This window comes from Triturus cristatus, chromosome 7, assembly GCF_964204655.1.
Source record: "Triturus cristatus chromosome 7, aTriCri1.1, whole genome shotgun sequence".
NCBI lineage: Eukaryota > Metazoa > Chordata > Amphibia > Caudata > Salamandridae > Triturus > Triturus cristatus.
The window spans coordinates 1,355,198,619-1,355,224,130 of record NC_140590.1 but is presented as its reverse complement, the minus strand read 5'-3'; the positions used below and the strand labels follow the sequence as shown (position 1 = coordinate 1,355,224,130).

Here is a 25,512-nt window from a genome sequence, read left to right as displayed (position 1 = left end):
CCCCCGGGCACAGGCGTGGCTACCCGGCCTCTTGGACACATTTGGATTAGTGGACTGCTGGCGTTTAAAACACCCCGCGCAGCTGCAGTATACTTTCCACTCGGGAGCCCATGGTAGTCTCTCACGACTAGATTATGTCCTTGTCCCGGCGGCCTATGTTGGGAGGGTGGGAGAGGTACGCCATTTGCCACGGGGTATTTCGGACCACTCCCCGCTCCTACTGCACTTTGATGTCTTTCCGAGGGGTGAGGGTAGGGTGGTCCCAATCAATCCTTGGTACTTGCGCGACCCCTCCATTCGCGCTGCATTGATTAAATCCCTTCAGCGATATTTTGATGAGAATGTGGGGTCTGTGCCTTCGGCCATACCGCTATGGGAGGCCTTCAAGACAGTACTCCGAGGGGAGGCCCTATCCCTTATTTCCCATGCCCGGAGGCGCGAGCGGGAGGAGGTGACCCGGATGGAGGCTGAAATAGCCGAGTTGGAGGGGAATTTAGAAGGTGGGGTGACGGATGCTGCATTACATGTCCTCCAACTCAAGCAGGCGGCCTACAGGGCCCTCGTCACGGAGGCGGCCAGGGGCCTCAGTAGAGAGCAACAGGGGCGTCTGTATGATGTGGGTGATAAGGCTGGTAAACTTATAGCGTGGTTGGACAAAAAAGAGAGAGCGAATCGTGTGGTCCCGCTGATTGAGAAAACGGATGGTGTGTGTGTAACTGAGCCAGAAGAAATTGTCTCCTGCTTCGCGGATTATTTCCATGGGGTGTATTCCCCGGTGTCTCCCTGCTCGGAAGAGGATTCCCTTGCCCTGCTCAGTGATATCGCGCTGCCGTCCCTTTCCGGGGAGGACAGGGTGTCGTTGGACGCCGCTCCCACCTCCGACGAGATCGCCCTCGCCATACGCTCGGTCGCTTCCGGTAAGGCCATGGGTCCGAATGGTCTCCCTATCGAGTTGTACAAGTTACGACCGGATACGCTGGCACCCCACCTCCGGGCTATGTTCCTGGCGGCACACTCGGTGGGCTCCCTCCCGCCGGACCAGCGTCTGGCTACAATCGTGGTCATCCACAAGGAGGGAAGACCTCGGGACCGGGTTACATCCTATCGGCCCATTTCGCTGCTGAATGCGGAGCCCAAGATTCTCGCTAAGGTACTGGCCAATCGGCTGGTCGGCGTGGTGGGCGATTTGGTTCATCAGGACCAGTCTGGCTTTATTCCTCATCGCAACACAGCCCTTAATCTGCGGCGTTTGCACGGTGTGCTCGCACGTGCCCCGTTCATACGGGAGCCGGCCATTTTGGCGTCCTTAGACGCCACCATGGCGTTTGACACGCTTGAATGGCCATATATCTGGGCGATGCTTGCGAAGTTTGGATTTGGCCCAGGGTTCATCAGTTGGGTCAAATTGCTATATTCGGGCCCATTGGCGCAGGTGGTGGTGAACGGAAGAGTATCGGCTCCGTTTGAGCTGGGCCGGGGCACTCGACAGGGCTGCCCCTTATCGCCGCTCCTCTTTGCACTTGCCTTGGAGCCCCTGGCGGAGTGGCTGCGGTGGGAGCCTTCCATCCGTGGTCTCCGCTGGACCCCCGAGTATGAGGACCGCGTATCCCTATACGCTGATGACATCCTCTTGTACCTAGCTTCCCCACGTAAATCACTCATAGTACTGGTTGATGTTCTGCATTCATTCGGTCGTAACTCCGGTCTGGTCATCAACTGGGCTAAATCGTGTGTGTATGTTCTCTCTGGGGAGGCTCCTATCCTCCCGCGGGGCTGTCCGATCCAGGTCGCCCCGCAGGGATTTAGGTACCTGGGTGTCTTCATTTCTCTGGACCCGGAGGCTCGGTATGATCGGAACTTGCTTCCCCCCCTCCAGCGTCTGAAAGAGGATGTCGCGCGCTGGCGGCGTTTGCCGCTTTCGCCGCTCGGCTGGGCGGCATTGTTTAAAATGATGTCGTTGCCGCGTTTCCTATACGCGTTGCAGAACACGATGAACCTCGTCCCAGCGCGCTACTTCCGCGAAGTGGAGAGTTTGCAGCGCCGCCTGTTCTGGGACGGGAGGCCACGTATTGCCCTGGCTAAGCTGACGCTCCCCTGGTATGATGGGGGGATTGCCCTCCCGGATATTAAACGGTATTATTGGGCCTCCCAGCTAGCTGCAATTAATCAGGGCCTATATGGGCCAGCCTTAAACCCGGCGTTTGAAATGGATAGGATGCTCCTTCCAGGTGGTGACTATAATCGAGCGCTCTACTCTAGCGCGCCCGACGCTCGCCTAACGGGCCCCACGCGTGTCATGGTGCGAGTGTGGCACGCGGCCAATGCTGCAATGGGGTGGAAGGACCGTTTGACCCGGGCGTCACCACTATACGCATCTGAGCGGTTGGGCTCCTTGTGGACCTCGAAGGGCTTTGAGAAGTGGGATTTAATAGGCATCAGCAAAGTGGGGGATCTCTGGACGAGGGGAGGATTTAAAACGTTCGAGATGCTGCAGACGGAATTTCAGTTGCAGGGCAGCGAGTACTTTCGGTACTTGCAGGTCCGGCATGCGCTGGGCTCCGTCTTTCCGGACGTTGCCTCCATCCCGGAGTGCTCCCCCCTGGAGGATAGAGTGCTGGATGGACACGTCCCTGACAGCACAATCTCACTGATCTACAAAAAACTGATCAACGATCGCTCAGACTTGCTGACTGCCCTTCGTGAGGCTTGGGTAGCCGATGGGCTGGAGCTGGACGACGAGGACTGGATCTCCGCAGTGGCCTCCCCGAAAGAGGTGGCCATACCGGCTCGCCTTCGTTTCGTCCAGCTCAAGATACTCCACAGGGTCTACATGACGGGGCCAAAGCTCCTGCGTATGGGCTATGCTGAGGACGGTTTGTGTAAGCGTGGGTGTGGTGCGCTGGGGACTTTTCTGCATATCCTGTGGGAGTGCCCGGAAGTGGAGGGGTTCTGGCGAGGTGTGCATGAGGTGCTGCGAGTGGTCACGCATGTGGCGCTGTTGCCCGAAGCGAGAAGATGCCTGTTGAATGTGTGGGAGCCTACCGATTACTCGGTGCCGCAGACGTGGTGGGTGACTCTGGGGTATATGGTTGCCAAGCGTGATATTGCCCAGCTGTGGGGATCCCAGAGGCCCCCGACTGTCTCGGCCTGGAAGGAACATATGGATTGGTGCATGTTTCGGGAAAAGGTGGTATATGTGGCGAGAGGTAAGCCTGCGACATGGGTGAAAGTGTGGGGCCCCTGGAACGCCTACCGCGGGGGAATCTGTGCTCCACCGTTATTGCCCGATCCGTCGCCGGCCCCGTCCCCTTAGCCAACTCATCCCCCCGGTACCTGGGCATTAGGTGTCCCCAACCCTTGTTCTGATCTCTCCCCCCCCTCCTGAGATTCCTATGGATGGCTAGAATCCCCCCTCTAGGGGAGCACGTGTTGCTATTCCGATTGAGGATTGCCTTGTGGGTTTGTTTGTGTTTGTTGTTCTTTAAATTTAAAATGGAACCGTATAATGGGGTCTGGATATTGTGGCGCGCAACGGTGTTACCTCCTGTAAATGCTCGGTCGCAGCACCATGTGTTTTATAAATGTATATCGTATGCTCCTTTTATTGCCAGCGGCCGGCCGGAAGGTTGTAGGCCCATATTTGTATAATTTTTTGAGTCTTGTAATAAACGGTTTCAAAAAAAAAAAAAAAAAAACAATAGAGCCAATGCCAATGCGCATTACTGGTCATAGGAGGAGTCACTACACCTAGTGACAAGAATTCTTTGAAGACACAAATTGCACATCTGAGCCCAACACTTAATGGCAGGAGAATGCAGAGCATGTGCATCTACAGCTACACATGCTAAGATATAACTTTACAAGGTAAGGGTGTGAGTAGATACAAAATATTTAACGTGCTGGGTAAGAGGGACCAATATTATTCACAACTTTGCCTATGCACCAGCATGCAGGGAGAAAGAAAGTCAACTGGCTCTCCCGCACCTGAGCATCCTGCGGACCAAATGACAAGGCCATTGAATGCAAACAAGCCAGGAGCAACCCAACATCAAGAGGTAGGCACAACAGTGAAATACCTGTGCCGATCAGTATTAGCCCTCCCCTCAACCCACTCAGCCCCATTCCAGGGAAATTGGGATTATCAGGAAAAGCTTGAAAAAAATCACAAAGCCAACAAGCATGAACAGAAGAGGACCACTCAGAGTTCACTGGGGGAATAACCCTTCTAACCAACCAAGAAATGAAGATCTCTAAAAAATAGTGTGTCACAGATTTATTGGACTTTGCATTCTGGTTGACCCTGTACCATTATTGGTTGTGGAGCTGCAACTTCCCTTCAAAAAGGATTAGTAATACACAGTTTAAGTTCTGAACTATGAAAATGTGGAAAAAACAGGAAATTAGATAAGGTAAAGTCATCAGGTTTATCTGTTTAAAAATATGGAAGGGTCTGATAAAAACATTGTCTACGTTTGAAAAGTCAGAATCTAGCTAGCAAACACGGGGAAGACAACCAGGCACAATCTCCTTAAGAAAAGGTCGAATCAGGGCTTTGGAGTAGGTAGGCTGATTTCATCACAAAGTCTTCGGTCCTGTGCAACTAAAAGTCATTGAGTATTTAAATGGAAGATTATTTCTACAGCTGCTGGGGATATAAAACCTACACAAGGTTAGTCTGGAAAGTTTGGGGGATGAACTCCTTGGCTATATTAGAAATAAGAGACCTTAGCAATACTATGTTTGATATTACTGTACGAAATTTCTGCGAAATGACTAGTCTTGAGTTGCATAACTAAACCTTATTAAATATTGTTTCAGAGATGGATTCACCCTCTCAGTTTGGCAGTTGGTCTAAGAATGATACTCTGAAGTACTCTGAAGAAAGAGTTTGCTGGACTCCTTTGGCTGAGCAAAGCGCCTTTGATAAAGATTCTGCGACCACAATAAGAAATTATGGGAGTGGGAATAACATGTAGGTGAAAATATCATTCATGAAGTTTGAGCCTCATCTCTCCACAAGAAAATTTCTTTAAATGGAGAACATAAGCGATTTCAGAAAAACAACGTGTTAACCTGAAACCTATTGGAATATGAAAATCAACATTAAAAACTGTGGCAACTGTATAAACATTTTTCGGTAGAATTCAAAGACATAGCAGATAGCCAAAATAATGAGTCTGAAAGGCATACTGTTGGACATCTAATTTCACAGATGAACATCAGAAAGACCTCAAGACTAGATCTCTGGTTGACGTGAACTGCAAGATCAGTGTGATGACATAACTTCATAAGTTATCTTTCTAGCTCTTCTGTCGGAATCAGCAAGGCTTGCAAAGAGAAATAAATGCCATCTACTGTCGACAATTCTTCCAATTTAGATTGATCAAGGTAAGTATGGGCTTCGTTCACCCTATCCAACTAAGGGCATTTGTAGAGCTACAAATACCAGAGGAAGAGATACATTTTTGGTAAAGAAGCAGTAGGAGAATCATGATAGTGTGGAAAAAAGCATCTACTAAAATAGTTTTCGAACCAGGTAGACAGGTAAAAGTGTGATCATATTGAAAGATGAAGCCCAACCAGTTTGTCTGCAATCATAACAATGCAGGTTGCAAAGGCACTGAAGTGTTCTGTGGTGAAGTCTAATTTTGAAATGTTCTCTGGTTTCAATTCTAAGATGTTGATATTCTTAATGGGCATGTTTGATTACCAAGAGTTCTCTCTCTAAGATGGAGTAGCTGCGTTTGCAAGGAGATAGAGTGTGAGACCGATAAATTAATTTTCCAAACTGTCTTCTTGAACCTGCCACAAGACTGCTCCTACTGTTCTTTCCAAACCATCTGCTTGAACAATAAATTATTTTATTGGATTAGGATATGAAAGAATTTGAGCCTGAGAGAATGCATGCTTATGATGTTGAAAAGCTTGCTCATCGGAGGTTAAAGAACAAGTTACTTACATTCAGAAACGGATTACCTGGTAGAGACTATCTAGCCGCAGATTCCTTACCTTAGTACTATCCCCAGGTGTCAGACTGGATCTGGAAATTTCTTGTGAGCAGTACCCCTGAACGGTGGTAGGTGGCATTGTTCGCACCGTTAGTAACGTGTGTAGTGCCTATATAGGCGTAACTCTAGCACACAGATGTCAGTTTCTAACCGTAACTTTTCACACCAGAAGCGCAGACCCACAAAGAACACTAGTGTGTGGAACTAGGGACTTGAAAAGGGGAGTAGCCTTTAATTCTAAAATCTGTTTGTACAGAGAAGAGGAACGGTCGGGTCGGTAAGGAATCTGCAGCTAGATAGTCTCTACCAGACAAGGCACTACTGGAAGTAAGTAACTTGTTCATATGATAGAAATTTCTTGTCTTCAATTCCTTCCCTTAGATTAGATATCCAAGCAACACCTTCCCAGAAGTGGGTCTGCGAATATGATTTAAACCAATTTTAAAAAGTATCAAATTGTTTACACTGATTTTAACTTTTTTGTACCTATTGCATGAATTTTAAGGCTATTATTTTTACATCTTTTAATTTATGGCCTCTGTGAAGTTCAAGGTACAGTCAGTAGGCAATTCACTATTTCATGTGTTTTTATGATTTGTAATGCTGCTATAATAACTGGCTGTACTGTTAGATCTTACTCAATTTTGAGGTATTTATTTCTTCACTTGGACCAGCATTTCTGGGAAGAAAGACACATATAGAGGATGAGATGATGTCGCCTGCAATTCACTAACCCTCCCGGCAGATGCAATTGTCACCAAAAAAGCTGTCTTGGTGATGAGAGGTCTAAGAGGGCAGGTGTGAAGTAGCTCAAAGGGAGCGCACATCAGAAAATTAAGAAACACAAATGGAGTGGGTGGAAACGTGCTGGAGACCTATAAGGAACCTATTCACAACAGGGGACTTGAAGAGAGAAGGTTGATCTGGCAGCCGCAGGTAAGCAGAGATGGCAGCTAAGTAATCCTTTGAGGAGCCCAATGCCGAGCTCTACTGGGTGTGGGTAAGGATAAACAACAAGACCAGAGAAAGGGGGGCAGATAAGTGTTCTGCATGTTTGGCTGTGCACCATGCCACAAACGTGTGCCAACAGCTGGCATATACCGTCTTTGTGCAGGGATGCCGAGCTGCCAAGATACCATCACAGTCTATGGGTGGAAAGTCGAGAGCTGCCAACTGTCACTACTCAATCTCCATGCATGAAGGCGTAGCGTTGACAGGTTCAAGTGCAGAACCCTTCCCTGCTTCTGCGACAGAAGATCCTTCCGAAGGGGCAGTTTGATTGAAGGAAATGATGGCCATGCTCTACAGTTCGTGATACCAGAGTCTCCGAGCCCAGTCCGGAGACACAAGGATGATTTGAGCCCAGTCGTTCTTAACCTTCTTGAGAACTCTGGGCAAAAGTGGTATGGGAGGAAAGGTGTAACAGGACGAATGTCCACTCACACAAAAAAAGCATCTCCTAGCGAGAGCCGCCTTGGAAAGTCCAGCGCGCAAAAGTGCTGACATTGCACGTTCTCGGTAATAGCCAACAGATCAAAGCAAGGTTCTCCCCACTGCGGAAAGAGACTTTACACCACTTCTGGATGGAAGAGCCATTTGTGATCCGCCAGGCATTTTCGGTTGAGTTAGTCCTCTCGGGCTTTCAGAGATCCCGCCAGGTGTTGAACCAAAAGGAAAATACCCTGACATTCCAGCCATGTCCTGAGATGCAGGGCCTCTTAACAGAGGGTTTGCACCCCTCCACGTCCTGTTTGTTTCAGTAACATATGGAGATGGTGTTGTCTGTGAATACCTGCAGTAGCCTTCCTTTGATGGAGGGTGGAAAGGCTTGCAATGCCAGCCAAATCTCTTGGAGCTCCAACATGTTGATGTGGGGTACAGATTCTGCCGGAGATCAGAGTCCTCTGATCTCCACTTCTCCCAGATGCCGGCATCTGCTACTACTGTTAGATCTGGCTAGGGAAGGGAGAGGGGTCTGCCAGTGATCCAATCGAGGTTCGTTAACCACCACTGCTTTTGTAGTGCCCCCCGAGATCTGGCCAATGTCCGAGAGATTCCCCTTATGGACCGGAAGGACTTACACGCCGGATAATCTCGAGCCTCGTGTTCAGGGAAGAGGCAGAGATTACATACGTCGTGGAGATCGGTGTGGGGGAATTTGGACCCACATCGAGGGCAGTTCTTGAAGGGAGTCCTTTCCATTAGCCAGGACTGGAGCTTGGGTAGGCCCGAAGGCCGTCGTCGACGACCGGAATCGAAGGTTCTTGCCGATGAGAGCTGTGTCGAGTGGGGAGATCGCGATCGAAAACAATACCGCGAGTTAGGGTGAGCATTGCGCGTCAATCGTCAAACTGGAAGCTGTTCGGAACCGGAGCGCCAAGATCACATCCGAAATGGCGGAAAAAAACAATCTGAGGATGGGGCCGAAGCCCATGCGCAATACGATCCAAAGGAGGAGTCACTGACCTCGTGACTTCCAAAGACTTTCCAAGAGGAAAAACAACTGCAAACATCCGGGCCCAACACCAGATGGCAACCTATGCACAAGTGTGTAATCTGCAGCTCATATGCCTCGAACACAATGTTGCTTCTTGTTTCATGGACAGATCAAACAGAAAAGAGAGCCATATCGTGCACAGAACTAGAGTCTCCAAAAGAAGTTTCGAAACTTACGGGTGCGAGTAGATAGTAGAGGTTTGCCCTAATAGAGTGTTTTAACAGAATGCAGAAAGTGAAAGGGATAACCTGCCATTTAGGAGCCTGCCCATGTGCCAACATGCAGGAAAAAAGACAGGCCCTCAGTTCTCCTGCATCACCTCAACTCACAGACCCACCAGCAGGAGCAAGCCCAGCCTATGCTCTCCCCCACCGAGCTACAAGACACCCAGAGGTGGATGCTTTGCGGCTACACCGACCTCAAAATTCGAAGCCAGCTGGACTACAGATATGTTGTTGATCCTAAGCAGCTGGTGTTTGTGCAGATCTTCCTTTTGTCAAGATAGCTTCACTCCTTACATGGCAGTCCAGCTCCCACAGGTTTCAGCGACAAGGTGTTTCAAGAATAAAGGCTTGGCCCCGGACAGTAAATGTTCTACTGCTGGCAATGTTTCTGCTTAACATATGTTAAGGGTCTCCTCCATTTCCAGATGATGTACTACATTTTCATGCAACAAGGTGATGGATGGAATGCTTGAATTAATCTCAGCCACGGGCAATTACTCAAGGCCGCATCCCAATCCATCGTTTTTTGCCCACCATGCCACCTCAGTTTGGATCCAAGTATATGCAAATTAGCCTTGACCCTGCTCCAATGGGAAAAGGCCAGCCCGAGCAGCCAAGTGCATTTGTCTTCATTTTCTTCTTTCTGACGATTTTAGAGTGACTTCAAGGTAAGACCAGTTTGGCCAGGCGAATCTTTAAATGCAGATTTATCCAATGCCAAACCCAAACTAAAGCCACAGCTGCTATATAATTGGCAACTGAGGAAAAAGAAACACTATACAAGAGGAGGCCAACTCTGAACAACCAGAATTGATTACAACTTCCCCCAGACCCAACAGGTAAGACTGATTTCGGGGAAGGGGGCCTGAGATTAAAGATTTGCAGGTTGTCATGGGCATCATGGACAGGCACAAGCCTGCAGTGAGTTCACTATCTTGTGCAATTATGAACATAGTATGCCAAATGAACACCTTTAATTCACCATTAAATTGAAGCACTACTCACCACCCACCTGCGCATGCACGCATACACACATGCAAATGATCACAGATACTGGCTAATGGATAGATCTTTTAAAAGTGAAAGCTGATAGTCCATCTTTCTAACATGAGTGCAAGAAAAAGGCCCACACCTCTAAACTAGGATCACGGCCATCATAGCATGGCAAAAGGGGACAGTAACGACCCTCACTTAAGATTCGTGTGCACTTTGGTTGACCCCGTTAGCAGCACGTAGCTCTGTTAATTAAGCACAAAGTAAGTTGTGGAGTGCTTAAAGACTGCACTGAAACCGCAGACTGTAAAATTCCCAGGCGGAAACATACAAGGCAGGCCAGAAAAATAAACAGGAAGGGTTGCACAATTTCCAATCCACAAAGAAGACAGTTGGCCAAACAAACTCTTTATTTCCTCAAAGTAGCAATTGTGTCAATGTAGTAATGTAGCAACTGGATAAGATGTGCCTGGCACATGTTTAGGCGTTATCTCCATCTTTGATGCAATGCCAGTTTCAAATACCATTAGTTTCCTCTCCTAAGTTTCTTCCAAAAGGATTACAGAGCTGTTGAACCTATTCAATGACATACCATTAAAAATGTCATCAATATTTATAGTCCACTCCTCAGGATGGGGAGTAGGGAAGTTAGTCAAGAATCTGTGGTTAGATAAGAGTAACCACCAGAAATAGTGTAGCCGAAGTTAAATAACTTTTCCTTTTAATGGATACTTCTAACCACCCTTCACCTTTAGATGCCTCAGCAATACCTTCCAAAATGTAGAAACTATGGGGAGAGGACTCGGGTCAGAAACTCTAGCGAGGCCGAGAGGGCAAAGAGGTCTACCTGTTGTACTGGACTGTCAAAGCACTAGTGCTTTGTGAATGTGTTTACTGAAGCTCATGTTGGCAGTTGGCAGATGTCCAGAAACTGCACCCCCCCCTTGCCAATGCTGTTGAGACGTCCTTGCTCTGGTGGAATGAGCACACAAGCCTTCAGGGGGTTGCTTATTAGCAGATGCATAGCAGATTTTGATGCAGAGGATTACCCACCTTACAGGGTCCTCTTTTGATGCACCTTACCTTTCTTATATCCAGAACAATCCACAAAGAGCTGATTATCCACATAATGGTCTTTCTTGTAGTCAATATAAAATCTCCAAACTCTCTTAGGGTCAAGCCAATTGAGCCTTTCCTTGTATTTCCAAATGGTGAGAGAGATCAGAAAACGCTGGCAGAGGGACTGATTGGCCAACCTGAAAAGACATCACTATTTTGGGGAAGAAGGTTTTGGGAGTCATCAGCAATAATTTATCAAGGAAGTTGGTGTAGGGAGGTTTCACCAATAGTACTTGCAGTTCACTCATGAGCCACCCCTAGAAAGGGAACATGAAGAGTAGCGTTTCATGCATCAGGAGTCATAATGATCAGCTGTGCATCCACACAAAGGGCTTGTAGATAAGAAATGTCAATGTAGCATTATGAATGGTCTTGGAGGGACCATGTGATTCAGATCTTTGACAAAATGCATCAGGTCATTTAAGGAGGCAGAAAATTGATCAGGCAAACACAAAGGTATAAAGGGTAGAGATTAACATTTAAATGTGCCCACTGCAAAGCCTTTCTGGATCAAGGATACAACAAACAGTAACATCATTAAGTCTGGGCTATGGAGGATCATTTGATAGACCCCACACCAGGTCACAAATTTCTCCCAGCGTTTGGCATGGATGTTTTTTGTTAAAAGGCTTCAATTGCAAGGATGACATTGACCACTTCAGGTTGCAGTTAGAAAGAGTTCAGATGTCATTGCTCAATCTCTTTGTTTTGAGGTGTAGTTTATGGAGTCTCTAGTGAACGACCCTACCTTGTAGCTGAGACAGGAGGTCCTTGAAAAGGGTAGCCAGGATGAAGAGCAAATGCTCAGGCTCAAGAGCTCTGGATACCATACTCTCCTGACCCCGTCTGTGGCAATTAAGGTGACTTGGGCCCGATATTTCTCAGAATTCGAGGCAAAAGACGTAATGCATACAGGAGTCCTGCACCATATCCCAAGCGGAATGAGTCTCCTTGTGATTTTCCTACAGTAAACTCCAGTGCATGAGCAGTGGCTCTTAAGGGCATGCCCCACTGATCGAAGATGTCCAAGGATCCCAGACCCTGCTCCCCTTCTTGTTGCACTATTACATGGCAGTTGAGTTCTCCATGAAGACCTGTACCATCATTCAGCGGAAATGGCAGAACTGCTCTTATGGACAGATGGAACAGTAAAGCTCCGGAAGACTGATGTGGATCTGGCTCTCCATCAGGCAAAAGAGGCCCCTTATCTTCACATCCCCTAAGTGACCACCCACCCGCAGCCAAGCAGTGACAGATCAGTCACAATCATGCTGTCTGGGCAGATAAAGGAGAGCAGCCTACTGCAGGCCAGATGATGCTTGTCTGCCACCACAGATGATTCTGAGTGGTTGTCTGTGAAATCTGGATGGAGTTGGAGAGGCAGCCCTGCTGCTAAACCCACGGAAATCTCAGGTTCAAATAAAAGGCTGACATATGCCACCTGGTGTTTGAGATGTGGAGGATGTATGAGGCCAGAAGGCCAAGAAGCCTCAAAACCATGTTCCCCAAGACCCATGACTAAGCCCACTCATCAAGATCATATTCTGAATGTCTCCTATTCACTTTGTCGGTGTAAATGCTTTGAACACCACCATGTCCAGTACAGCTCCCCTGAAGGGGATACTCTGTGTGGAGCTTAGATGGTACTTTGTCTCAGGACTGGAATACACCCGCCTACCTCACAGCTGTAGCAAAAATAAGGTGGAGGAGCATGGCGGCAGGCTAAATGCCGGTCGCAGGGCTCCCCTGGAGGACCCTGGTTTGAGCAGTATGCAGAGACTTTTTTTGATCGTAATTGGACCCTAGAGGAATCTTCCGCTTTAGAGATGCGACCAGGGCATTTTTTATGCATTAGTTTGGTAAATGTGCCCCCTCCCCCTGTACTAACCTGGCATTGAGGCTTTACGGCATCTCGGATGTAGTTCTCTGAGCGGCACGGTATGCTCCCATGGTGGAGGATGGCAACAGTTGTGGTGCAGCGAGGAAGAATGTGTGCAGCGCGAGACTGCTTCCGGGCAGCAAAGGCAGAGGCATCGCCAGTTGCAGATGGTGGGAGACGCGCAAATGCACAGGCAGAATCAGAGGATTGTGCTTTTTCCCTCCAGCTTTGCAACGCGGATGTCGGGCCCAAATTCTGTTCACCAGCTCACAGGTACTCACTATCCCGAGTGATGGCAGCCTGTTTTACACCAAGATTGGCTACCAGATGACACATGCACGCAGGTAAAGGGAGAGTTAGACCACTCTAAGTAATCTATCAGAATCGCATCCACCCAATTCTCAATAGGATAGGCAGTGCCAGGTAGGACTACAATTATATGTATCCATATAATTAATGCAATAATTTTAATGGTTAAATTATTCATCTAATTCACCATTTTTGTAATGCTGGTTACTATGCTTTATTTTCTTCTATTCATCATTGCAGCACACGTATTCCACACTAGAAACCAATTCTTCAATAACTCTTTTGAATTGCTAATTCGTGTATTTCTTGTGTCTCCCTTTGGGCATGCCTGAGTTAACAATAAAAAAGGGTAGATCTGTTTCCACGATTTTGTTGGGTTAATTAGAGTCTTCATGTTCTGAGGTTGCAGACACCATCAGGTACCCTGTAAGGTTTAGGGGTCCAAATGGCACACTGTGAGCTAGCCAGGAACTAGGCCAACATATTCTGATGGTATGAGCGAACACAGTCCCCCATGTTTTGATGCTTATGTTGCCCAAAAGCAGTCTTACTGAATTAGTAGGAACGTACGAAAGCAGGGAGCCAGTCTTGAACATCCAACCATTGAAGAACATAACTACATGTATTCCTAACCTCAGAAGTTGGGATGTGACCACTGCCATCACTTTCATGAACACCTGAAAGGCAGAGGTGAAGATGAAACAGAGCACTTAAAAATGGAAGTGCTCGAACCATACCTTGAATCGCAGGTACTGTGTGGGGGACTGCAGTATAGGTATATGAAAATACATATCCAGCTAGTTGGTGGACAATCCAGTCTTCTGGGTGTACACATGGATGGATATGAGGCATATGTCAACATTTTGAATGCCTTCAGAAGGGCATTCAACGGTCTCAGGTCTAGTATTGATGTGAGGCCTATGCTGTTCGGCAAGAGGAAGTAGCGTGATTAGCACCCCACTCCTCTCTTTGAATCCTGCACCCTCTGACACCTTTGGCGAGCAAAAGATTGACTTCTTGGATCAATATAGTGGAGGGGTCTCCTAAAAGAGGTTCCAATATGGGAGGAATGTGGGACAGGGAGAACATGAAAGGCAGGGGTTAGCCCATCGCACAATTTACATGACCCACAGGTTTGATGTAATGGACCTTCAACTGGGAGGAAATGTATTTTGTCCCCTATCCTCTGGTCGTGAGTGTGTGACGGCAAACCAAAGGGGCTTGGCACCCCTACAACTGGGAGAAGGAGTTTAAAGACTACCATCCATGCTGGTACGAATAACCTCAGCTGCATCCTCTGTCCTAACGACCGGGTCTTGCTGCTTGAATACAGGTTGGGAGGGCCGATTTTGTCGGTTGGCTAGGTTTCTCAAATAGCCTCAGTATTTCCAGTACTGTTGGTAGCACTGCTTGACTAAGACTATAATTGCAAAGATTGTGCCCTGGTTAGATTATCTTTAAATCATTTAAATGACAAATCGACTTTTCCACCAAACAATATGAACCTATCAAGGGGCATGTCATAAGGGATGCTTGGTCATTTCCTGAGAATCGTGTGGACTGCATCCAGGTGCGCCCTCTAAGCAGGACACTGGTGCCAATAACCCTGTCAGTACAATCAGGGGTATCCAGGCCAGCAAACAATACATATTTTGCAACTCTCTGTCCATCCTGTATTGTTTGAGCCACAGAGACCCTAAGGTCTTCAAATGACACCTGTCAAGATCTCACAGGCCATGTTATGATAAGTATGAGTGTTACCTGCCCAGAAGGCACAGCACATTCAAGGATTGCAGGGCCAAGCCAGTCGAAGAGAATTATGTCTTGACAAAGCCATCAAAACTTTGCAAATCTCTAGCTGGGGGATTGGTTGGAATTACATTTGGGTTCGCTTTACTAGTGAACACCTTAACCACCAGACTTCCCGGCATAGGATGCTTTGTCAGAAAATCAGGGTCACCCAGGGGCAGTCCATGTTGTCTGGCCAGGGACTGACTGACCGACCCAGAGCACTCTGAATCCAATTGGCCCTAAGGGTGTCTTATAAGTGCCTTGTTGATAAGTAAAAGTGACTCAGATCAAGTTGGGCCTGCTTAAAGAACTTCAGTCAACAAATTAGCCTTGGATTCCATTGAAGGCACCTGTACGATCAGTACTTCAGCTGCTCTTCACACTACCATTGCAAAATAGGCCCTTTCTTTCACTGGTGGTTCAGGTGGCGAGTTTAGCACTGTCTTTGGGGATGCACTTAGCCCACGAGTGCTGTTTAAGTCCAGATACAATCCCTCATCTGTATAGTGAAGAGGGAGACTCATCATAATTGGGAACATTTGATCTACCATAAAATGCATCAAAATTGGATCCAAAAAAGGACCCTAGCAATTGATAGTGCTGCCAAAGAGGAAGAGGCTGAGGATTTTGATCTGGCTGCGCTTTTGTAATCTCCTAGCACAACACAGGCCTGGTGATTCAGTTCTAGCACAGAGATCAGAAAACTGGGCCTGGGACTAGTGTCGGTGGAGCTGGCATTGGCACCGACACAGAACTGGTGAGGACTTGATTGTCAGTCTAGAAGTTTGGACCAGTTTCAAGTGCCTGGGATCAGTTTCCATAGCGCCATTCAGTACTGGGAGAGGGGTCACCAGATGTTCAACTGAGTCCTGTGACTCTCAAAGTCATACCAGAGTGATCTGGAAGCTTCAGAAAAAATCTGCAGCATATCTTCTTTGAAGGATGCCATTTATTGCAGTCGACAATGGCCCGGGGAATTTGGGGTGCACCATTACCAAATACAGAACTGGGTCAGAGTCAGAAGAAATTGGGGGGGATATGTTTAGATCAATGTCATTGCAACTTCACCACAGAATTCGGGTGGCAGGATGGGACCACGTCCCGCTTGACTTTCTTGTGCTAATAAGGTGTTCAAAAAAGAGACTGACAAAAAATTAAGCTGCGACACCAAAACGGACAAAAGATTGAAGAACATAGAAAGTCTGTCGGAAAGTGACTATGGGAACCTTGCCCTACGCAATGGGGTTTGTGGGGCACCTATAGTGCCCCCCTAAATATCCCTGCACCATGTGGCAGGCACTGCATGGTGCCTGCCACACAGTGCAGGGATGTTTTAAAAGTGCTTATTTTCTACTCAGGCTGGTGCTGCAATTCGCAGCACAAGACTCAAGAGAAGATATACACTTTCCGAACGTCATGAAAGCGGTTGCATCATAATTGTTGAGGTGGGACCACGACTTCTTGTCAGGCGGTACATTTCCACTACGATGTCAGACGCAGGCTCATCTGACCAACATCGTAATTAGGGCCAATGTGCTTTCTGTGGGTAATCCAATAAGCATAGTTTTTCTATTGTCAAGAATCAAATGCAGATGGACAAAGAATGGCGAATCATTAGCCCGTGATACGTGCCACACGAAATAGCACAGAAGCGAAGCCAAAAATAACAAATGCAAGATAAATTTTATTTGTATGTCTAGAACTAAATTGGGGTATATTGCAAAAAGGTATTTATCAACATGCTTTTATTAACAAAAAAAATTAGCTGACTTGTATTTTAAAAAACTTGCCTTCATTCATAACCCATTTTCTAAGTTGGCAAACATCTGTCATTTTTAACTCTCGTTTTTAAAACTGAAGTGAAAATGGAAAACTTGACCATGAAGTCCTGTTATTGCGATACCCAGAAAGCGAAGAGAGCCTGGCTAAAGTCGAAAAGGTGAGTTCACCACAAAGGTATGTTATGCTTACCTCCATCTCCTGCTGTGCCACCTCACAAGCTGCCCCAAGACCGACAGCCAAAGGAGTGGGAACTGTACCAGATCTTAGCCCTCGTTCCTGACCACCACCACTCTGCATTGCCTCCAAACGTACTCTTGGTCGTCGGCGAACATAAATGGCACCAACTCCTAAAAACAAAGGGCAAATTAATTTAGTTTGACGACAAGGAACAATTAGGCCCGGAATGTTAACAGGACAAGGGCTGTGACGAGCTTGTTTCCACATATCTCAAAACAGTTTCTTAACTTTTTAAAACTAATCACATTTATATCCATTATTAAAATACAAAAATATTTAAAGGAATTTACACGCTGGTAAGAGCATTGAACTACTACACTGATCTACCTAGGATTTGTTAATGGCGGAGCCTTTCTAGTCTTGTAGCACAAGCATCAGCTGCTTTTTGGTAGGCAATCTCAAAAACTTCTTTGACTTTATGTGAACTCTCTAGACAGGTGGCACGAAGTGAAGTACAAGAGTCAATGTACAAAAATTCAATAAGTATAAAATGCAGTTATAGTTATAATTTTCAAATCAAACTATATACCTAAACATTCCTGATTTTACAATTCAAGACCAACTTGAAACTATTCCTTGAGAAAAGCAGTATCAGGTTAAACTTAAACGCTCCTACTGTGGAAGATGAACATAGCACCATATGACAAAGTAAACAGCTTACTACTAGGAGCAAAGGCTAAGTGACCCATGTTCTGCCACCTTGCTGTCATCACACAAAACATTTAGCACCTGAATTCAGATTGAGAGGTGGAGATAACCAGATAAGAGTGGCGAAATCTGACAATTGTTTTTGTGCTTTTATACACCTTTAGAGTCCTGTCACCTGCTATGAAGGCACTTATGAAGGTGGAGTATGACTAATAGTTTCAAATTGGTGAGGCTATACACAATGATATGTATTTACACGTTTTTGCAGTGCTGGTGAGGGACACTGGTGTTTTGAAGACATTGGGATCTGGTATGATGTTGACATGTGTTTTCTACAGCCTTACAACATGTGGACCTGACTAGAATCTAGTACCACTAACAATCTCCATACAAGTAAAAGTATGGTATTTATTTATTATTACTGTTTTTTGCACAACTAGAGCAGAGTGACAGAGAATGGTCCTGAGGAATGCCAAAATCCTTTTGGTCTATGGAGGCAGAAACATGTTGACCGGATTCGAATACTGAAATATGCATAACCCTATTTTCACTTCGCTTATTTTAACCTATCCACTGGGGGTAGCAATAAAGATTAATCTCGCCCACCAGGAGATAGTTCTAACTCACACTTAGCTACATTTTGTTTTGCGCTCTGCCCCTCACTCATAGCCCTCGATTGGATGACATAAAAACACCTCACGCTCCTCTCCTACGGGGGAGTTGTAGCCCACACTGGGCACCTTGCCGGCCCAATGTGTGAAGAGGGGACCCCAATAATGAAGCATGTCACCCTAGGGTTAGTGAGGGTTCTCGTCTTATTACATTAGTGCTTCTTCCCCTCCCGCCAGCTTTGGTTGCGTTTTCACAATACACCATCCGGGTACCTTTTTGTGAGATATATCACACAAAAAAACACTGAAGTCAAAGGAGTAGACTTGTAGAGTAGTATGACATCAAGCACATGGAAATGCATATTGGCCATACTTTTATTTAATTTAGTTTATGGCTTATGCAACCTCTATGTATGATTATTGTGTTCTAAATCATTACCTCTCTGTAGTTCCAAAGATTTTGATTTACTTACAAAAGATGCCCTGAGAAAAGAAGTAAGCCTGGAATTGGAGCAACTGGGGAAATGAGCATTTAACAAGAAAAACTGGAGCTTAAATATTAAAAGAAAAAGCACTAAATGAAATTCAATTATTGATTAATAATGGTACTGTTAAAAGTGTACCACAGAGTCAATAAAAACCTGTGCATAGAATTTACAAATGAATTACTAAAGGAGCAATAGGGCCATTGGCTAATAAACCAGACCCTAGGTACTACACATCAATACAGACAGTATTGGTATATTATGTCAGGCGTATGTTAGTGAAAGTTGCACATAGATACTCTGCTAGAGAATTAAAATGTTTATATTTTTCCTACATGTCCAAAGAGAGAGAGAAAAGAGTCAAATGTAAATTAATTGCTATAGACGGTATGGATGTAATGCATAAATCTGCCAAATAAGCTCTAGAGAAAATAAGAGAACTAAATGCACAAATTATACAAGTAACATTTCGAATACCAGGTAATGACTAACAAACAATAGTAAAGATTATAGTAAAGAAAATACTAAATTACAGAAATGACTTTAATTGCTTTTGGTGCAGTAAAAATCACTTTAGAACACAATACACATGAACAGCAACAATTTATAAGGGATAACGTACCCTCTGCTGTACAGTGTAAGGATACTGCAAGTCACCTCAGAGTTTCCACAACCAAATAGCCCAAGAAGGGTCTTGCTGAGGTTTGGCCACAGCCAAGCAACCGACCCAGAGTTTTCGCAGCCTTGCCAAAAACCCCATCCTAGAACACTTTTTTTTGCGACTTCTGAATGGAGCTAAATTTAAGACAAACTCATGCCTCTCTCAGACCTGAGAGCAGTGCTATTGGTGAGATATGATGTTGGTCGTTTGTCATGTGCACCCTCAGGGTGACTTGGGTTGTTCTTATACATGAAAAAACATTGTTGTGTATTGGATCAGAGACAAGAGAAGGTTTTGTACAATGCACTATACACACGAGAGGGGGAGAAGGAGCTGATAAAGGTCCAGGACCCACGCTCCTAAAACATAATCACTGGATCTGATGGGTACTGCTCCTGTGAAGAGGAAGGGAAGGCCAGGTTGGAAGAGGTTGGTCAAGAAGGATCTTTAGGATTATTGTTTAGTGCCCTAGCACGCCCAATTGGGTGACGTGTCAGAGCTATTTTTAGTTTTTCTGAAACTGTGATTCCCCCGGTCACTAAACGCCAGGGATCCGGCTGGACTGATGGGCATAAGACATTTCGACCCCATATAAAACGCATTAGGCTATCCTGGTTCATAGAGCCGTCATGATAGCACTTCTATTGTTTTTATTCCGGTCAAGGGAACCACTATATTAAAACTTATTTAGTATCCCTTAGACCATTTTAATTCACTTGGCACTCAGTTTGCACTCAGTCCTCCCTACACACATTGTTTCCTCACACACACTTTCATCATTATGGCAGAGGAACTAGGGCGATCTCTGACAGGGAGCCCTCTCGTGGGGCATTGCGGTGCCAGCCCGACGTAGGAGCTTGGCCCTGTGATGGGGCATGGCACCCAGTTGGGTGTGTGAGGGAACTAAATGGTGGTCATGGGGATTCCCATTGACTGTTTGCTTCTAGCCTCGCTTTCCTTCTCCCTCTCTCTTTCTGTGGGAGCAGTTCCTTCAGATTTATTTGTATAATACACACTGCGGACTCGTGTGTTTCAAGGCGCTCTCATGTGATAATGGGGAGGGAAGATGCAAAGTGAGGTGGACCATTGCCTAGGGTCGCACGGTTTGGTGGAGTGGGGAGGCTGGGAGTGGTTCCGGGTTTTCTGGTTTCGCTCACTAGATGGGTATTATTTCCCCGATCCTGTTTTGCATGAGAAGCGGGTGCTTTGTTTTTTATTCTGGTGCATGAGGTCGGAGCGTGAACTTCCAATAAGGATAATCAAATTCTATTTGACTACTTTATCTGCTTCGTCCAGAACGATAATAGTGCCACACAATTTTAGTGGATCCAATGATTGTCTTCAAGTATACAGAGCGGTGGCCCATATATTTCAGCCAACTATTTTTTGTCAGAAATTACCCAGTGCAGCCACGGAATATAGAAAGTATCAATACAAGGAGCGAAGGGCTATGATATGATATCCATGACTGAATATTTGAATTAGAGTGCCGAGGTTCATTCTATTGTTTGATACTAACACTGAGTTCGGCAGAACTACAGTGGACTGACACCTTAGGTAGTGGGGTGTGTGTTCTTAACCTCGAGGGGCACCAAAACTGTAATTCAATCTTTATTATACACAAAATGCTGATGTGCTACCATTAAAACCACCACTACTTTCTGTGAATCATTATATCCACTACTCAAATTACTTTCATATTTCACTATACTAATTCAACACTAATCCTTTATGGGTTCCAGAGTAGCGTGCTACTCGCCGAAAAACACCTCATCAGTGGTAGCAAGCACTATATAAATGCAAACCTTTTTTCCCTTTTCCATACCTCCGCTACCCTGCTCTATCCAAATAACTGAATAACATATCCACCACTCAAATTACTTTCATATTTCACTATACTAATTCAACACTAATCCTTTATGGGTTCCGGAGTTGCGTGCTACTCGCCAAAAAAAGTGCTTCAACACCCCATCAGGGGTAACAAGTGCTATCTAAATGCAAATCCTTTTCCCTCTTCTATCCCTCCCCTACCCTTCTCAATCTAAATAATTGACTAACATATCCACTACTCAAATTACTTTCAAATTTCACTATACTAATTCAACACTAATCCTTTATTGGTTCCGGTGTAGCATGCTACTCGCCAAAAAAGCGCTTTGACGCCTCGTCAGGGGTAGTAAGCGCTATATAAATGCAATTACATTACAATACAAATACTCCTACATATTTTGCCATTTTTCTTATAAAGTCTTCTCCGAAGAGGAGTCCTTGGGAGCTAGGCCCCCATCCTTATTGGCTATTTCTATTAGTTTAGGGCAGAGTTCTTCAAACTGTGGGGCGTCTAAGGGGGGCTCGCACTCCACTCTGATTTACCTTTGTTTCCCGTAAGGTCTTCTTAGATAACTCCGGTATGGTTGGAGGGAGGGGAAATCAACGGGGCACGAAGTGCCCATGCTTTTATTATGCTCACCGTCGCAGGAGGGGGTTAATTCTTTCAGCTGCAGTAAGGAGGCAGGAAGTCTCCTCTGCTAAAACCGAAAGTAAACGAACAGACAGCCTTCACATTCCATGTTATAGTAGAGGAGACTCCTAGCCTCGGGCACTGCAGCTGAAATGCCAGTGTTCCTTTGCTTTCAGTTTAAGCAGTGGAGACATCCTGCCTCTCACTGCAGCTGCAGCATTTCAGCTCTATGAATTAACCCCCTCATGGGAGGGTTAGCGCTTCCCAGAAAGGAGACAAAGTTGCTTTTAAAACTACACAGGCAGGCGCGCAAAATGCCAGCCAGCCATGTGTTCTTTTAAACAGACTGCAAATTGCTTGTCTATAAATAAAGAAGCATGTTCCCTTTTATCAGCCATAGATTATTCAGGCAGCCCTAGAACACAAGTAAAAGTTATTTTTATTTATATTTGCTGTTCAAAGTATGCATGGACAAGTACTGACAAAACAGCTTTAGGTGACTGCTTAATTTTGTACCATCTGGGACATCAAAATAATGAGCTGGCAACCCTAATCATAAGACTAGGAGCTTGTTGCAGGATCACCACATTATTTATTTCCTCCACCCTGATCCCTGTTTACTGCCATATTAGCAATAGTTTAACACATTTGAAACCCTATGCTGCCGTCAATAACATTCTGAGTTACTTCAAGTGTCTGGGAATGCACCTTGCATTCAGGCAACTCGCTTCTCATTATCGCCCTTCACTTTCACGCTCACCCTGCACTCACACTGATCCCCATGCACTCGCACTATTCACCCACTTACCCTGCACTCACGGTGATCACTGTGCACTCACAATGCACTTGCACTGTTCACCCTGTACCTTACCCTGCAGTCACACAAGCACACTACTCAACCTGCGCTCAAGTGACACTTCACTCACCTGTCCCCCTCACTGCTCAATCTGCAATCTCACTCAAGCCCACCACTAACCATACATTCATTTGTCCCACTCTGCACTTATATCTGCAACCAAATTCATATGGTCACCTCGCTCACCCTGCAGTCACTCCTCTTACCCTACTCGCAAACTGTTGCATGGCTCACTGTGCACTCACATGAGCACTCCTGCCACCCACACAGCACAGAGGGTTAATAGAATGTGTACCATGCAGATCACAGTACTGAGTGCAAGTAAACAATGAGTAGTGCTATAGCAAAATAAAGAGAGATGAGGTGCATCGTTGGTGAGTGGTAGTGAGGGAATTCATGGAGGGAGGAAATGTGGGAGGGGGCACCAAAAACGACTGTTGCACTGTGTGCAACAAGTGCTTGGGCCAGCCCTGGCTGGGAGTGTTAGCCCCCACCCGAAGTTCAGGTCTAGTTGCGCCCCTGTACAAGAGTATGGGCATGTCGTCCTAAATTATAAAAGGACTCATTTACATGCACTGCAATCCAGCCTTCCAGGGGTCCCCTTGATAGAGACAGCTCTGTTTTTGCCCTGATGGCCTGGAATAATTCCTAAACAGATTCTTGTAAATACCGTTTTGTTTCATTTCTTTTTAATGTGATTGATGTAAGGAGTCTATTACTATGTGCAGAGAAATGTGTTTGTTTCAAGCAACAACCATAAAAAAGTTTATTTTAGATCCAAGAGGGGTCCTCACATATGAGAAATTGGAGAATATCACAGATATTATCCGCTGTAAAATTAGTGGGCTGCTGCTTTGTTACAACAGTGAAAACACACATCACTATCTATGAATATTAGATGTAAACACTTTTAGAATTTCAACCAAAGTGCCTGTGCACCGGTAGTAGCCTGGCTAAAGAGGGTATGGCAGAGCTGAAAGTAAATCATTTAGACTCAAAGCTGTACTGAACAGGGCCCCCCAAAATAGTTTTGGCCCAGGGCACCCAAAGTCCTTAACATGTCCCTGCCACCACAAAGTCTGTCAGACAACATTGCTCTTTAGTAAAATAGACACCATCATTCATTTATTATTAGTTCTATTTTTTTTTTAAACATAAGCCCGACGTGTCCTTAACCCCAACTGCTTCAGGCAAGCAACTTATCGTACTACTAAGGAATCCTCTATTAGGTGTTCGTTCAACATCCTCTCTGTGGACTTTCAACTTTGTCTTCGGGTCCATAACAGGTTGGTGGGCAATTATCCCATTATAATGCTGCCCAAAACGGTTAATGATTTCTAGAGAAGATTTGTTTCTCGTGTACCAGCTCTGAGCTAGGGAGTGCTCGAAAAATCTGACAACACTGTCTCCCTTACAGTCACTGTTTTGGCTGAAAATGTCTGCAGAATATTCAGCTTTGAGAGAAACTGCTATCAAAACTCTCTTGCCTTTCAGCTCGTCCTATTTATGTGAGATTGGGTTCTCAGCACTTGCTATATTAAAGACTAGGGGGCAGATTTACAAGCGCCCTCCACCACCAGTACGTCACTTTTCGTGACGTACTGGTGGCGCAGGGGGCGCCTCCATATTTACAAGGATGGGAAAAGCCACCCTGCGTGACTTTTCCCATCCATGTAAATGCGGCCCCTTCAAATGCAGCACTTTGTGTTGAAGAGTTGTTCCATGAGTATTGCTGTGGGTGTTCCCACGCAACACCCATGGAACAAGACACATCTCCAGATTTATGAGGAATCGTAAATCTGGAAATGCGTATGAATGCTATGCCACCCTGGAGGTGGCTTAGCGAGGTGCAACGAGGAGAAATGTTTTCATTTCTCCTCGTTTTTCCCTCTTTCAATGCGTGCTGCATTCTACAGCATGCATTGAAAGAGGGAAATGCCTGTAGTGATTGTTTATGTGCAGGAAGGTGCCCCTTCCTGCACAAAAACAATCTCCCCACGACGCAGGCATCCTTACACCATGGTGCAAGGATGCCTACGCCAGCGCATGGCTGCAGTTTGTGCGCCAGCGCAGGGGGAAGCACAGAGATGCGTCATATTCTTGTAAATATGTCGCATCCCTGTGCTTCGGAAATGCCGCAGCGTGGCGCAGTCAAAGGGCTTGCAGTGCCACGCTGCAGCACTTCCTTGTAAATCTGCCCCTGGATGTAGAGCACTACCTGAGGATGGCAGTAGCAAAAATCCATCCACAGATTGACCGTCTGTGGCAAAAAACAGGCACACCCATCACATTTATGTTGGTGGTGTTATCAATCAATGTCATGTGTAAAACAAAGCATCCTAGTAAAAACCATTTGTGCACATTTTATCTAGGAAAATGGTGGTTTGAGCTATGTAATAATCCGTCATTTCAGCACATCCACTCACAAACCTGCACTTTACTAAACACTCTTATTATGTTGAACATTATTTGCTGGATATGGCCCCGGATATGCGTGCGGCGGTCAATTAAGTAGTGTACCAGATTCCAGAAATTTCTGTCAGGTGTTGGGGGGGCCCAACAGCTAAAAAAATTGAGCGGGGGGGGCTCAAGACCTCTGCTTTAGGGTCTATCTTTAGTAGAACGCCCTTTCTTCTCTCTGTGGAGATTGCTGTGTTTGTGTTCCCTAGAAGGCAGATAGTCCTTTGGATCCATTGCCGTAGCTCTTTGGGATCAATTGGGGTTCCACCAAGGTAGGCTACTTCTGCCATTTCAAATTTGTTTGTTAGTGGCCCTATGATGACTAGAATGTGGTTCTGGCAGGATTTCAGACCATTGCCAATCCCTACTCTAGGGTCCATAGCGCCCTTAGCTATGAATGCTACAACCTTGGGGTCTATTGCAGGGGTCATGGCCACCTTGTCAGGGAGGATGGGGCGTGGGCATTCAGAACGTAACCTAGATCTTACTTC

General features: G+C 45.9%; 1 protein-coding gene across 2 annotated transcripts in view; it reads right to left on the bottom strand.

Moving 5' to 3' along the window:
- Positions 1-25,512, bottom strand: part of NFS1 (NFS1 cysteine desulfurase) — a 548,610-nt gene that overhangs the window by 171,519 nt on the left and 351,579 nt on the right. For both annotated transcript variants that reach the window (XM_085619037.1, XM_085619036.1), the window contains exon 8: positions 16,792-16,949. In XM_085619037.1, the coding sequence (XP_085475163.1) occupies positions 16,792-16,949 (158 nt within the window). The remainder of the gene's footprint in view (positions 1-16,791; positions 16,950-25,512) is intronic.